The sequence below is a fragment of the Pithys albifrons genome, chromosome 6 (assembly GCF_047495875.1).
Source record: "Pithys albifrons albifrons isolate INPA30051 chromosome 6, PitAlb_v1, whole genome shotgun sequence".
NCBI lineage: Eukaryota > Metazoa > Chordata > Aves > Passeriformes > Thamnophilidae > Pithys > Pithys albifrons.
Window position 1 is genome coordinate 50,283,289 of NC_092463.1, and position 15,095 is coordinate 50,298,383.

Consider the following 15,095-nt stretch of genomic DNA (forward strand, 5'->3'; position numbering starts at 1 on the left):
CCTGCAAGGGCTTACAGCTTCCTGAGAGTACAGAGGAGAAAGCAAATAAAGCCAATGAAGAGAAAAATATCTGAATAGCAAAGGCAATATGCAAGGGAAAGGTAAACAGAAATTAGAGTATTATTTGCATTCATTTACTAGAAAATTTGCTATGATCAAAGTGATCAAGGTGAAAACTTTTAAAGAGTAGGTAATCTGAGTTCTTTTAAATTAATTTCACCTCTAGTATGAGCTGCAACTATATATACACACATTTTGACAAAGACAGACTAAGTTAAACCCTTTTTACAAGCATCTAAGCAGGCATATGTGGTAAAGAATAAATACTTGGAGTGAGCTACAGGTAACTATAGTCACATAATCAGTAGTGAAAAAAGCCCAGTCAATGCACAGAGACCCAGACCTTCACAGTATAGATAATCTTATTTTAAGCAAGGCATCACTGATAGCCACAATTATTTGCTTTCTGGAGATGCTCACTCTCACTGACTATTGGGAGATTCCTACCAACCAGAAGTCTGACTAAAGTTAGATAAGAAAGTCTCTTAGCTATCTGACAAGGTTAAGTAACCTCTGTAGAGTTAAAAATTTGCCTGGAAGGCTATTTTGGCGTGGCATTTTATATTTGTTTCCATTGAAATGAGGATAATTTTATGATTTACTTCAATCAGAGCACGTTCCTGTTAATGCCAAACATTTTGAGAATGTTGTGTTTCTTATATTCAAGTGTAAAATCAATGATCTTTAAGGAAGCACTATCAGAAAGAGAGCTAAACTTTCTCCAGTAATTTAATTTGGTCTGCAACAAACCACAATAAAAGATACAGTTATATCCTGGGTATTAAGGCTTTTATGCAGATGTTCAGTGCATTTCACATCTCCACAAGAAGACCGTGGTTAACTGAAAGGGGTTTAAAGCAGCCCCTCAAAAAGGGAACACACAGAAATTGATCTGATTGCCTTTTTTACTAGCAAGGCACTAGACAACACTGCCCAGCACCTTGCTGTACAGATCGACAGCCAACTGACAAAGAGCCAGGTATATGAGCTGACTGTATCTCCTCAGAAAATCATCCTTCTTATGCCAAAGGCTTCTTCACCATCTGAGAAATAATCACATAAAGGAGATAAAACTGGCTCTTTCTGTAACACACTGATAAAAGTAGATAAAGAAATTAATTCTTACCTCAGTGTTGACTTACAAATACATCAAAATTCAGTCTCTAAAACAGTAATCTCGAAGACATGAGAACTGCCCAAAGGGAGTCATGGCAGAGTTTTTCCCTCTTCCCCATCCTACCTACTCCAGGGCCTTCCCCAGAGCCAACTCTTCAATCCTGGGTAGATACCAAGAACAATCAGTAATAAACCTTCCTTGGCAGGATCCTCTTCTGTAAGCAGCCAATATCAGGGTTGCAATCTCAGGATTACTATGAATTGGAACCAGCTGTCCTTGCACTCTCTCCATAGACTGCACAGGGCCATGGAGCATGCACTGTCACGCCAGGGTTGAGATTGTAGTCTACCAAAATGTAGTTTGTAAACTATGACACTGACAAATGTTATCCAATAAAAACATTTCTAGTATGAGGCCAAATAAGAGGGTTGCAAGTTTAAAAGTCATGACTAAGGGTACATTGTTCTTCAAAGCAGAGTGAATATGAGGTGAAAAGAAGCTAAAAACCAAGCTGCAAAAATATTAGTGCTTCTAGTCATGTCCAGAAACAACTAAAGAGAGGATTGTATTTTGTTTGATAGAAGAGAAGGGCTCTGTTGCCCGAATTAAAAACAACTGAATTCCATTTATCTGAATTTACTTCATTACATTTCTGGTTTTATCTATGCCTGGCTTAAATCCTGAAGTAATTGAAAATAATTTAAGTGGAATAATTCATGCTTATAGCACTTGACAAGTCAGTTCAGTGAGTTTATGAGAGTTTTTGCAAAAAGCTTACAATAGACCTGAATTTGTGTATTTGGACCTTTTCTGGTACCAGTATCAGAGGACAGAGTGGTGTGTTCTCTCTGTTGACACACCAGGAAACCACAAGGCAAAAGATTCACGTGTGAGAGCTGATGTTTGACATTCTTAGGCCAGGAGCCAACATGGGAAGCACAGCACTTGCAAGACCCAAGCAGAAAAGGTTTAAACTGTACCTTAGAAGCTGCAAAGGCTTTTGAAATCCTATCCTCTGGAAATCATAGGCTATTTCTTCTCAGTTTCTGACAGAGCACACACTCTTCTTGTTAAGAAAGCAAAGCATCTCCAAAGTATTTGCAACCACTGGAAAAAAGTCTAATGTAAGGTAGCAATTTAATATATGGAGCTCCTGATAAAGGTATTTTACTTTGGTAGAGGATGTGAGGCAGACACTAGCAAGACCACACTCAACCATAAATAATGTGTTTATAAACTTCCTTGACTGCAAATACAGTAGAGCCAAGGCCCTACAGAATTGTGTTCCTGACTTTTGTCAACTTATCCAGTCCTAAAATTTGATGCCTTTGGCCCACCTGCTCCTTTTGCAGGGCGTGTGGCACTGCAGGCAGCCTCCCTTCTTGCGTTAGTCCCCTCCAAAATGGAGCCTGGCTCCAGTCCCACATCTACTGAGGCAGGTGGAAAGCAGCAGCTGGACACACCAAAAGGACAGAAACCCCAGATCCAACTACTCTGAGCAGTCCTGGCAAGGTACCTCCTTGAAATCACTAGTAACCTACATATAGATACATCCTAGAGAAATATAGCCTTTTAAAAATACTTCCTGCCATTGCAAGAAACAAGAGACCTAACAGGTCTGAAACACAGTGAAACACTTGCCCAGGAAAGTATTCCAGATGGTTCAGTGGATTTTGCTTCATATTCAAATTCCCTAATTTGTATAACTCCTGATCATACTGTAATTCTTGCTTGATCATGCTCAACTCTGCTAGTATTAAAGACGCAGTTTTTTCATATTGAATCTTCAGCTCTGGACTCTGAGACTTTCCTTCAGCTTTCCATTCTTAATTCTACAAGGATATTATGAAATACTTGGAAAAATATTAGTTTTATGCCAGAATAAATGAAGGTCATTAGCTATGAAGAATCAAGTTCTTATTAAATCCACTTGTGTGTCAGAAGAAGGCTCCAGATATAACAGTACACATATTTCAAGAGAAAAATAATAATGTACTTCTAATATTTGTTAGAACTCTATCAATTATATAGAGAGTCATTTTTATAAGGTCAGAAATGATCTTTGGTCATAGTCTGGCTTCTTGTTTGGGCGGTATCACTGAATTCACTCATACATATGTATTTCGTGTTTTTAAAAAATATACATCACCTTTATTTATCATTTGCAAGTGGTGAAGGGTCCCACCAAGCACAGATAAGTTGTTTCAGTGATTAATTACCCTCTTTAATGTAAAGATTATCTTTATCTTCTTATCCTCCACCCCCAGTGCTGACTGTCAGACACCAGAGCCTCTGTAGTTGTCCATACAGCAGGATGTAGAGCTGGACAGAGATGGCCAGAGCAAATCAAGCACAACCAGCAGCCTCCAGATACCACTCCCCACCTAACCAAGTTAGTCTTACTGTAAGACAGGCTAACTTAGCCCAGATTTTGGGATGAGCTCAGGCAGTTATGCTGCTTCTGGTACTCAGAAAAAGCCATTGGGAAGCAGTTTGGGTGTCTCTACAACTGCATTCTCTCATGGTGCCAATATCCACAGGCTGCAGTCAGGTGGCATGGGAAAGGAACTCCTCCCAGCACATCCACATGAAGACTTAGATCGCGTATCCCTGTGGAAAGAGACACGCTGAAGACAAGTTAATGGTAAAGATAAAGGGTTATTAGAAGAAGCTTTCACGTTCAAACCCAGGGAGTTTGACCCTTAGGTCAGGAAGTTACAGGGTTTATATACCTGCTTTTAACATCCAATCAGAATTCTCATTTCTATTTAATGCCCACCCAAAAGTTCTGCCAATCTACTCCCTTCGTCATGGGGGGCCAGTTGGGCCTTCTCCTGTTGTTTGTCTTCTGTTATCTTGCAGGTATCTGCTGAAAAACAGCTCGGCCTTGACAAGGCCTGCCAGCTTGTGAGAAAGGCACTTTAATGTTCAGACTTAAGATCAGAGCAACTCAGCAGAGGCTATATGATTCTAAAACCTTCTAAAATTACATTAAATTCTTAGTCATCACACAGGAGGCAGGACAGACAGCTTCCTCCCAAACTAGTATTTGGTGAGAAGACTCCAAAAAGCAGCTGCAACTGACTTCCCTCTCCATGATACAGCTCAGCTGGTTCGAATGCCTGAGAAGAACACCCTCCTCCTCTTACATCATAGCATAGAGATGTGGCCACATACAAACAAGCAGTTTGTTTCCGTGCACACCTCCTGCTGAACCAGACAGCCCTAGTCCAGCACTCACCTTCTGTTTTGTGCTGCCTCTGACCCACATGTCATCTGTTGCTACTGTCGGTAGCACTTTTGCTACTTCCTTCCAGTCACTGCCCTAGCCCTGAAAGCACATTCCCTCCACGTTGAAAACCTTGACAGAGTCTGATTTAAAACAGCCACTGTCAGCATTTGCTGCTGGTAGTCCAACCCTCTGCTGACAGCAAAGCAGGGAGATCCTTCCCCATCCCAGTTTCTGCCATATATATTACTTGTGGTAACAATAAGAGTTCAGGTACTTTCCCCATCATCACTGAAGACATTATAGCGGCCATTGGAAAAAGCCTTTCCCTCCCTGATTCTGCTGCTCACTGAACGTCTGCTCCCTGCCCATCCTCACTGCTGCCCAAATAGACTCCTATAACAAAAGCCAATCAACCTCAGGTAGTTACTGGAGGAGTAAAAAACCCACAAACAAACAAACAAACAAACAAAAAAATCAGAGAAACTTTGTTAGGTCACAGTCTGATTGCTGCTCTGAATCTGCCTGGTCCCATCAAAACTCCAGATGAAGTCTTGTTCACATCTGTTTAGTAGACTATAATAGCAAATGTGTTTCCAGCCAAGCATTTTTAGAGGAATACTTCTCTTCAGGTCCTTTCAAGGGAAGAACCACAACATCTCATTGCTCATGATGATCTGAACATACACTGCACAACTCTTTTGTGTTGCACCTGGTCCTTGTGCAATCAAAACTGATCATCCTCTCTTCAGAGAGGTACCATTTCCTTCACTCTCCCAGAGATTTTGGTGTTGTAGTCCAGCTGACACATGCTGGGCCACAGTCAGTATATGGAACTCTCCTTGAAGATACAAAACCATGCCTCCAGACTTTTCAACTCTGGCAGCTCAGATAAATCCTACTCTGTACCTAGCCATGGCCAGAACAGAAATGACTTTTCCAGAGGAAGCTGATGAGCTTGGCAAACCACATCCTCCTGCACCACAGAGGGGCAGGGGATGAGCAAATCCCTGGCTGGCAGAACAAGGAGCATCAAAGTAGAAAGCTGCAATGTACCCTTCCAGTGATTTTTTTGATGGGGGACTCAGGGCCAAGTTGGACAGGCTTGTCTCTGCCTTCTGCTGCAGACTGGGCAGCCTGTCACACCTCTAGCCTGGTAATATCTTCTTAGCATTGGTCTTTAATCAGACTTTTCACATTGTTTTCTTGGGCCAGTACTCTAACACCAGAGCAGCAATGCTTCCTTTACCAGATAGAAATGACTGCTAAGATACATAGAGTTACTCTTGCAGATGTGCTATTTAAGGTTAAGAAAATGAGGGGAAAATACAGAGGTTTTTACTTATATTGTCAAATAAAAAATGTCTTTCTTATGGGGAGGCAAGGGATAATCCATATTTAATGTTATATCATTTCCCTTATGAAACCCTATTGTATTCTTGTGTAATTTTGTGACAGAAAGTTGGTTGAAGTTCTAAATGACCTGATTCTCTGCTGCAGAAAATGGTAGCTAATTTCTCTATGAGCACCATGTATTCACTTACAGTTGAATGAAGCTCAAGTGGCACTTGGCCTTATGAGTGACCAAAGTATGTCACTGATAGCTGCCCATGGGGCTGGGTACCTGCTGGATGATGAACTCAGCAGGCTTTGGGAGCACCCCACCAAATGGTGCCAGGTAAAACTCTGCCCCTAAGTCTGAGGTTGTTTTTTTTTCAAAGGTTGGTCTTATTTTGAGGATGTCCTTCAGGAAGAACAGCTTGTCTCAGCACTAACAGGTCAGGCTTATCTTATGGGTGCTGTCAAGATTTTCTTCTCTTTTAAGTGAAGTGGCCCTGCAAAGGACTTACTAAATTGGCATCAGTTTAGCAATCTTTTTTTCCAGTAGAATTTTGGTATTTTGGTTTCCCATGTGGTGTTTTTCATTTCTTTTTTGTGCTAGAGGAGGATGCAGAGGTTAAAAAAAAAGCAGTGTACTGAAGATTCATGAACAGGATAAAGTAATATTCTGCTCTTTAAGCAATGGAACCAAGCAATTTTTAATGGGATTTGACTTCATCTTGTATAATTTCAATAATCTACTGTACAGTGATATTTTCTGGATTTTGTTTTACTCTTCTAGTAGCCAAACAAATTAATTTCAACAAAACAATAATATACCAACTCTCAGTTTTAAAGAAATTCCAGTATTGGGGGAAAAATGATTTCATTTTTTGAGAGGTTTGCATTTCTTAGAAAGACTATTCTGTCCTAAGAAATTTACCAAACTATCTTATATTTGAATAGAGGGATTACTATATTGCAAACAGGCTGTGTTTGTTTTGCTGACCACACTGATGGTGTCTCCACAAATTTGCTTGGTTTGAAAACACATGTAAGATACATAAAAGGGACCACATTCCTCTGGTTAACCACACACATCCACACATCCACATCTCCTTCTCTCTAGATACTGAAGACAAGGTGTCCTGCCAGCAGAAGTAATCAAGTCTAGAAATATCCTGTGCATTGATGCACCATCTTATCATCCCACAGACCACCTAATGGGTCTTGTATTTTTATTTATTTCTCTTTCTTACTCCTTTCTATATCTGCCAATCACCAGTGACTCTGGAGGACTGTGAGCACTTGGTGACTCCAAGTTTATTCATGCGAGTCAAGAGGGAACTGCCCCATCCATGCCACAGCCTTCTTTTCTCAGTGCAGACACTTGTCATAACTTTCTGGCCTTTGAGAGCTCTGCTGAATTCTGCTATAATGTTAATGCTTCACGTACAACAGAATCACAGAATGCGTAAGATTGGAAGAGACCTCTGGAGGTTATCTAGAACCCCAGTCCATGCCCTGCCATGGTTTTACAAGCAGATGGAGGGTCCCTGCAGCCACAGACAAAGGAAGCTCTGCACCTCCTACCTTCTCCTGTATGCAACTTAATGCAACATGAATTTTTTGATTCATTAACCCATTGGCTGGTCTTTTGTGCTGTCTTTTTTGGGAAACCTTTTGAGGCTTTTTATGTTTGCATAAGGATTGCATAAGCCTCAACTTCCTAGGAAACGGCTAAAAAAGATTCAAAGCATATTAAGTGTCACATCTAAGATTAGAGTCTGCAGGCAGGAATATGTAAACCAAATGTGCACTATGAAGGAAACAGCAGTGTAACTGAATCCAACTGGCTCTTTGGGAGCCCATGAGAATCTCCCTTACATCTAGACTTCAAACCTCTGATGGACTCTTTAGGTTGCAGGAATAAACAAATCTTAGGTTTAGCATCAGAAGAGACAGACCCTGGGCACAGAAGAACTGAAGGACTTAAGATTTATAGGCACCAACTATCACACCCTATAATAATTGGGTTTTTTAACAGGCATGACATCAAATCTCTCATTACTAAAGAAAAGTGGCAGAAACAGCAGAAATTGCTCTCATTACACATCTGCTATACCTAGACTGAAAAATGCTTAGCTCCCATGCTGGCAGGACTGCTAATGTCACAGGAGCAGCTGCAGCACTCGCTACACTGGCAAAATGAGCTTTCTTGCAAGACAAGCAAATGCAATGTACTGTGAAGTTGCGTGTGAAGATTTGTGCTTTTAAGGATAAGGCATATTCTGCACAGCAGCCAGCTGACCTACATTTACAGCTGAAGACGTAAAGCTGACCCGCAGGGAGTTCTGTCTAACCTACAAACACAGAAGGAGTGCTAGTCAACCAGATCATGTCTTTTAAGATTATAAACTGAGCAGGAGCAACAGCACAGGGACAGGCTTTTCCTGCTACCATATGTAAGAAGCAAACCTGTTCAATGTAGCACAATGAGCCACTGCCAACAGAGAAGTACATCTCAGGGTAACTCCTACCTCCTCAACATGCCTCGCTGCAGGAAGGAAAGCACATCTTTGCTATGTGGAGGCAAACCAAGCGAGCAGTGAAATGGCAGCATGGGCTGAGCTGGGCAAACAAGGTCCTGGGGTCCCAGTAAGGCTGTGGCAAAGCCAGTGCTGCTGTGCTGTCTCTGCCACCTATCTCATGGCTTCTAAGCTCACAGAAGTAGCAACACTAGGCCACAAACACAGCTCACCATGTATAACATGGAGCAAGGATAACCTTCAAAAACCCAAGGGGATGTATAGTTGCTAGGCCATAAAGAGAGAAGAGGAGGAGACAGAGGCACAACCTCATCAGGAACAGTGGTGATAATTGCATCAGCATCAGAGAATCACACACAATTGGAACTTGATTTTTAATCCCCATCAAACAAAGTAGCTCTGTTGAGATCAGCGCAGTGCTGCTCCACACTGTATGAGGATCACCCCACTGGCATAAATCAGCCTTTAGAAAAACAGGCTCCCAGTTAATTCACTGAGTCCTGCTCCAAATACATTGACTTTTCTTGAACAGAGCATTCCCTGTCCTTCTGTGGAGCTGCATGGTCACATGACAGCTAAAGAGCACAGGAATTCTTTTCCCACTGCTACAGTGGTAAAGATGTAAAAGAAAAATTGAAAGTTACTATAAACCAAAATTGCATATCCTAAACCCACTTAATTAAAGACAGACAGTAAGTGTTAATCAAGCCACCTTTCCTATAGTTAAATTACGTCACACCATTTCATCCCTGGCAAGCTTGAGTGACAGCTCTATGCTTTAGAATTTTATGAGACAGAATCAGAGCAAGAAAAATAGCTCTACTGGGCTCTGTAAATGTATGCAAATAATCACAGAAGGAAATGATCATTAATAAAGCCTGGATAGAAAGACATTTCCCAGATTACTCAGTGTTACTTCCCTTTTAATTTTATTTTTCAGAAATCTAACCATCTTTTATCAAAACTTCACACAGACAAGACTTTTCCTGGGACCATGTAAATGCCTGATGCAGGTGAAATGACCTGTAAGTCAGCACAGCTTAACTGCAGTATGAAGTAGGGACTAACTGCTGAGAGACAGCCACGTGAATAACCTGCAACTCAGAGCTTGTGTTGGTGCAAATTGCTGCAGTGGGTATCTATATATATCACAGCTTGACTGGGTCAAGTTTTTTACCTTTGTTCTCACACAAAAGTCACCATCTCTATAGGGTCTTCATGGCATTTCTGTAACACTCTGCAAGTGTGATGCTCATATACTGAAGCCAACATATGAAATAAACTTGAACACAAAACATTTATATTTTTATGTATCATATCTTCATCCTTCCACCCAGCCAGAGCCTTGTACAAAAAAAGAGAGGCAAGAAGTTGGCTTAATATTTCCTTTTTTTTTAAATATTAAACTTCCATGTCTACCATATTAAACAAAGACAAGAAGGTTGAGGTTTGGTCTGCAGCCCAAGCAGGAATGCTTGATATAAAAACCTAATTTGCTATGATAGAACTGCTTGAGGAAATTGCAGTTTCCTGTGTCATGGATTCTGAAAAATAATTCAAGTCACAGAATCATAGAATCATAGAAAAACCTTAGCTGGAAGGGACCCACAAAGGTTATTGAGTCCAACCTCTGGCCCTGCACAGGGCAAGTGCTCACTGCTCTTTTCCTGAGACAAGTGCATTTTCCATCCATGCTTATTTTCAAGCATAATAATTTATGTTACAAAGGCTGAGGCATTTACCCATTCCTGTCCCTGACAATCTTATCAGTTCAGCAAGTCACCTCCAAATTTTACTCCTTACAGAGAACCTTTCAGCAAGTTCATGATCAACAATTTGTTGTGGCCAAAATTATGTTCTTTTTACTTGTAGTAAATAAAGATATTTCTATTCACTAAAGGAAGATGGACTAGAAAAACATTTCATAAGTGATTATAGGATTCAGCAGTATAAGGGCCTAAGTCACTTTGAAAACCTTAGAAAGTCAGAGGCTGTAAAGCTGCTTTTGGCAACTTTAAATATTTTACCCTATTCTTGAGCTACAGCAATTCACAAGAACCTGAGGAGGTGACAGATCATTCCACAACAGCCTGTCAGACATAGTTTTTGTTAGCTGCCATCTCTATAAGAACAGAGGTAGTGACCAGCATATATTCCATGTGGCAAATTACATGTTACATAAAACCTGTACTGGTCATCTGGATTTATCAAACACTGCAGAACTCTCTAAAGGGAAACCAAAATAGCAAGTATATAATCCCTCTGTAGTCTAGCCTGAAAATGACAGGCCTGTAATATCACAAAGAGCATTTTCCTCAAAAATGCTTCCTAAAAAGCCAGCTGAAAAGAGAAATCAGGTATATTGGGGAAGCATTTTATATGTTAGCACTAGAGTATCAGCTGAAAGTTCACATCACTCCTTGTTTTCCCAGTGTCTTGTATTTAAGTTCCATGAAGCAGTAAATTAATTGATTACAAAAATGTGAAGGGTTTCCCCACCCCCTTCCCACTTCACTTGCCTATACAGAGAACAACTTTTTAAACTTTCTGCCTTGTAGTAGCTCTCCATGTGAGAGCCTATTTTAGCCTAGGTTCCCACAAATTGTTGCATTTTAGTGGTTTCTTCATCAAAGGAGCAATGCCCATCTGGACACATGTAGCCAGCCACATTTCATCATAAAAACAAAATTATGCATGGTACAGAAATGCACCATCTGCCTTGGAGTTTAAGCTATCATATTGTACCCATCATTTGCAAAAGGTTAAAGGGACACAAATCTTTGCATATATGTGGTAATGAGTGAGTCTGTGCAGTTTTACCATTTCAGACCAGAAGCTGAAGCTATGCTGGGGCTGCTGACAATGTTTCAGCAGTTACCAGTGGCCACAGGTTGCAGTCTTACTGATGAAACTTTCACAAGGTGAGACCAATAAGATTACTCCATCTCCTTCTCTCTGCTTCCTTCCTGCATCTCCTTCCTCCTGGAAACTGTGAGAGAGGAAACCTCTGGGGTTTGTGGAAATAGAAGTGTACCTACACATATGCTTCATAAACACTTAAGTTTACATTAAAGGTATGAGCTGTGCATAACTGGTATCCTTTTCTGGTAGGAACACTCCAGAAAGGTTCCAAACACTGACTCCTCCACACACTGTTAGGGAGGAGCTCTGAAGAGATCCTATCACCCATCCATCTGTTGTGACTGTGGGTGTAGAAAACAGGGAGACTGGTTGTCGCCTAGCTCCTGTTTTCTCCCAAACTGCAATGCTCTGTAGATAATAATGAGCCAACTTCAGCAAGCTTTGCTTTCCAAGACAGTATTTCCATGGAGATATTCCTCAATGTCTCCAGCTGGTGTCCTAGCTATGGATTTCAGTTTTGTTTCTAAAAGGTATGATAAATACCATGGTTAAAAGCAAATAGGTTGTCTTTATTACAAGGCAGCTGTGTGTGAGGTTGGTAGGTTCTTTTTGTGATGAATATTTCTCACACACAAAGAAATTCTAGGTTTGCTTTGCTTTACTTTCTAAATAAATCCCTCCTCTCTGTTTTTTTGTCCCTCCATGCCAGATACCCTGAAATCCAGATTGTGCACCATAGAAAAACCATTCTCACATATTCTGTGAAAGAATGAAATTTGCTGGTGGGGAAAAATGAAACACCCTTCCTGGTTTTCCCAGTTTGATTTGGAATGTGGAGAAGCTGCTGGCTCTGCTGCTGAGGTGAGGGAAACATGCCCCAAGCCTTCAGACTGGAAAACTCTGAGCTACCTAAGGTACCTTCTCCTGGTGGTGTCCATTTTCTTACTCAAGACAATATTCTGCTCAGAAAGCGCAGATCAAATGTTATGTTCTGTATTCCCTGAAAATGAGTGCCTTACTGTTGCAGAAGCTGTAGAGCATGTGATCAAAGGATGCCATATGGGCCACTTATTAACAATGAAAAATGAATGCACCATTTGTCAGGCTGTAATTAAAACAGAAGAACTATTCCAGTTTTCACTCCCATTGTTGTTCTGGCTATCTGTATCACAGAGCATAAACAGCTTCTGCCTTATTCATCTGAGCATGAATCCACAGCACATCAGGTTTACACATGCATATGGGTGTAAATATTTCATATTATGGCTCAGTAATATGCTGATCTATATGTAAGCATATTGCCTACCAGCTTCCTACTTACATACATGTTAATGGGATTATGTTTATATACATATACAGAAATACAAATTCACATCCAAACTAACCAATAAACTCAATAGAGATAAAAGTAAAATCACTGCAGTTTATGTGTCATTCTGAATTCCAAGTGCTTTAAAATACTCCTGTAATTTGCAAGTCCACATGCAAAATGAACTTACTGTAAAAGCATTGCACAAAAGCTATTTTAAAGTGCCAAAATACAAATCAATGCATTTCCACTTTCTTCGCTCAGATCTTACTTTAAAAGGTACATTTCTAGATAAGTGCTTTTTTAAAAATCAGAGAATCATAGTTTTCTTTTGGATCCATTTCTACAGAATTGCCAAATATAATCATTAAACATGATCACAAGCTTTATGATATTTTTAGTTGCCTCCTCTTTCCACTTATCTCCATTTTCCCCTCATCTTCCATTTAATGGGAATGTTTGTGATTTCTATAAGGGATGTTTCAAATTCAGTGAGTATGAATGTCAGCTTCCCATGGGACACTTAGAAACCTCAGCCAGCAAGAACAGGAATAGGAATGGGGCAGAAACACAGGAATAAGCAAAGAAAAAAGTAGTTGAGAATATTTACAAGGCTAATAAACCAATTTTTTAGAAGACACAGCACCAAAGTTGGTCAATGCTACCTGACACAATTGCGCAAAAGTCATAGTAAACCATCTTTGCTGCATATTTTCTCATTAATATAAGGTTCTACTTCACTTTCATAACCACAGGTGATAAAAGAGCCACAGGATTTCATGTTCTGCCATTCCATTTGTCAGAGGAGCCAGTTCAATAAGTTATTTCCTTCTGCATCTGAAAAAACTTACTGAACTGGAATAGCACTAAGTAAGGTCTCCCCTCTCCCCTACTTGGGCATAATGGGGAGACTCTTCCTTACAACTACAGCTGCACATCAGTGTTCGTGTCTCTCCTCCACCTGCAAAACTTGGCCCTCCTACTCTGTCCTCTTTCCAGAGTTCTCAAAACACAACTTCAACACAGCTTGGAAAGGCAGCTGTGGTGGAGGTGATTTTAAGAGGTCAGCACCATGCCATCTATTTCTGTGTCCTTAAGGAATCCATTGCATCCCAGGCCAAGATGGTACTGCAAAGTAATTCCAGCCAAGGCAAATCATGAAGCTGCTCAGATTCCCCCTTGGCCCTCAGGAAGAAGAATGAAGAAAAATGTTATTGCCATCAACACAGTTTTGCTACACACAGCCCAAGAGTATGGAAAATTCTAGCTCAGGAAGTCTTTGGAGACTGTTTATAGCTTTACTTAGCTTTAATTTAATACTTTGTCTTAGCCTTGGGGAGGTTATATTGTCCCTGCACTACATTCAGCATAGATCTGTTTGCAGAAAGTACTGCCACCCCACTTCTTGCACCACCTCTTCTAACAAAAAAATGATGAAACATTAGAGAGATATTTTGAACATGTACATTAATGAAAGGATGTTTCCCCAAACTGTCAGAAAGACACAGTTTCAAACTCTACTCTGCATATTAGGGCCACTGCAGATTGTTAGAGTGAAACTCAGAATATTTAGTATAATTTCTGAAGCAGCAGGTATGATGTACTTTCAGGATTAGCTGCATCTTTGTATATTATAGGGCTGCTGCAGTCTAAAAAGCTGCATTTCTTCATTCTGTTCCAGTGCTGTTGATCCATCATCAATTCCTTAGGTAGCAATAGTTTTGGAGGCTCGTCACATCTGGAGAGCTGTTTGCAACTGATGTAGGTGCAATGCAGTATCTTGCCACTTTGAGCTCCACACGCTTTGGGGGCTACATTAAAAACATTCCCTTCCTTAACTCTGCCCTATTTTTGCTCTGTTGCAAAGCATAACTTGCAAAATGATCCATAGCATCAAACTTCACAGAAGTTAGCCTTAAAAAAGAAAGGGCAAGATTAATCAGCAATTTTTAGAGGACTTGAGCAAATATTAGCAAGCAGCTCTGGTATTTAGATTTTCCACTAGAAAAATAATAAAACCGACAATAACGTTTTAATATCAACATCTTGCAGCTGCATTTCATTCTGTCATGGCAAAAAGCTTAAATCAATGTGTTGCAGCACAGGAAATAACCAGAGCAGGACAAAAATGCAGAGTTTCAACTTAGATTATTGCAACAGTTAATTGAGCATTTTTTGAGAGCAAGCAATTTACCAAGTACATTTTCACATAATTAAGCAGCAAACGAGACACAGTCATAGGAGCTGCACATTTAATTGTGTCAGCAATCATATTATAAAGAACTTTACACATATGTGGGTATACGGACTTATCTTTATATACTTACTGTGCAGCAAGGCATGGGTGTTACGTTGGTCTCAAAACAATTGCTTTACAGCTCCAGGCAGAGCAACCTTCCTCTCAGTCTCATCTCGGGCAAGTCAGTGTTTCTGGAAGGTGGCCAGGCAAGATCAGATTCATCAGCCAATAAAATTGCCTAAAGCTGCCGTTCCACAGGAGACTGTTCCTCTGGCTGCAGGCTCAGGAGCAGCCAGTAAAGGAGAAAATCAGCATCAGAGTGCAAACAAGCATTTTGTCCCATACTCAAGGTCTGCTCTCCAAACATCCAGCTTCCCTCTGCCTGTGCTGCTCTACACAGTCATCCTGCA

General features: G+C 40.5%; 1 protein-coding gene across 1 annotated transcript in view; it reads right to left on the bottom strand.

Annotated features, from left to right (window-relative positions):
• The window catches only part of OSBPL5 (oxysterol binding protein like 5), a 178,563-nt gene extending 163,689 nt beyond the window's left edge, over positions 1 to 14,874 (bottom strand). The window contains exon 1 of the mRNA XM_071558828.1: positions 14,774 to 14,874. Coding sequence (XP_071414929.1) covers positions 14,774 to 14,788 — 15 coding nt within the window. The 5' untranslated portion in view covers positions 14,789 to 14,874. The remainder of the gene's footprint in view (positions 1 to 14,773) is intronic.
• Positions 14,875 to 15,095: the final 221 nt, after the last annotated feature.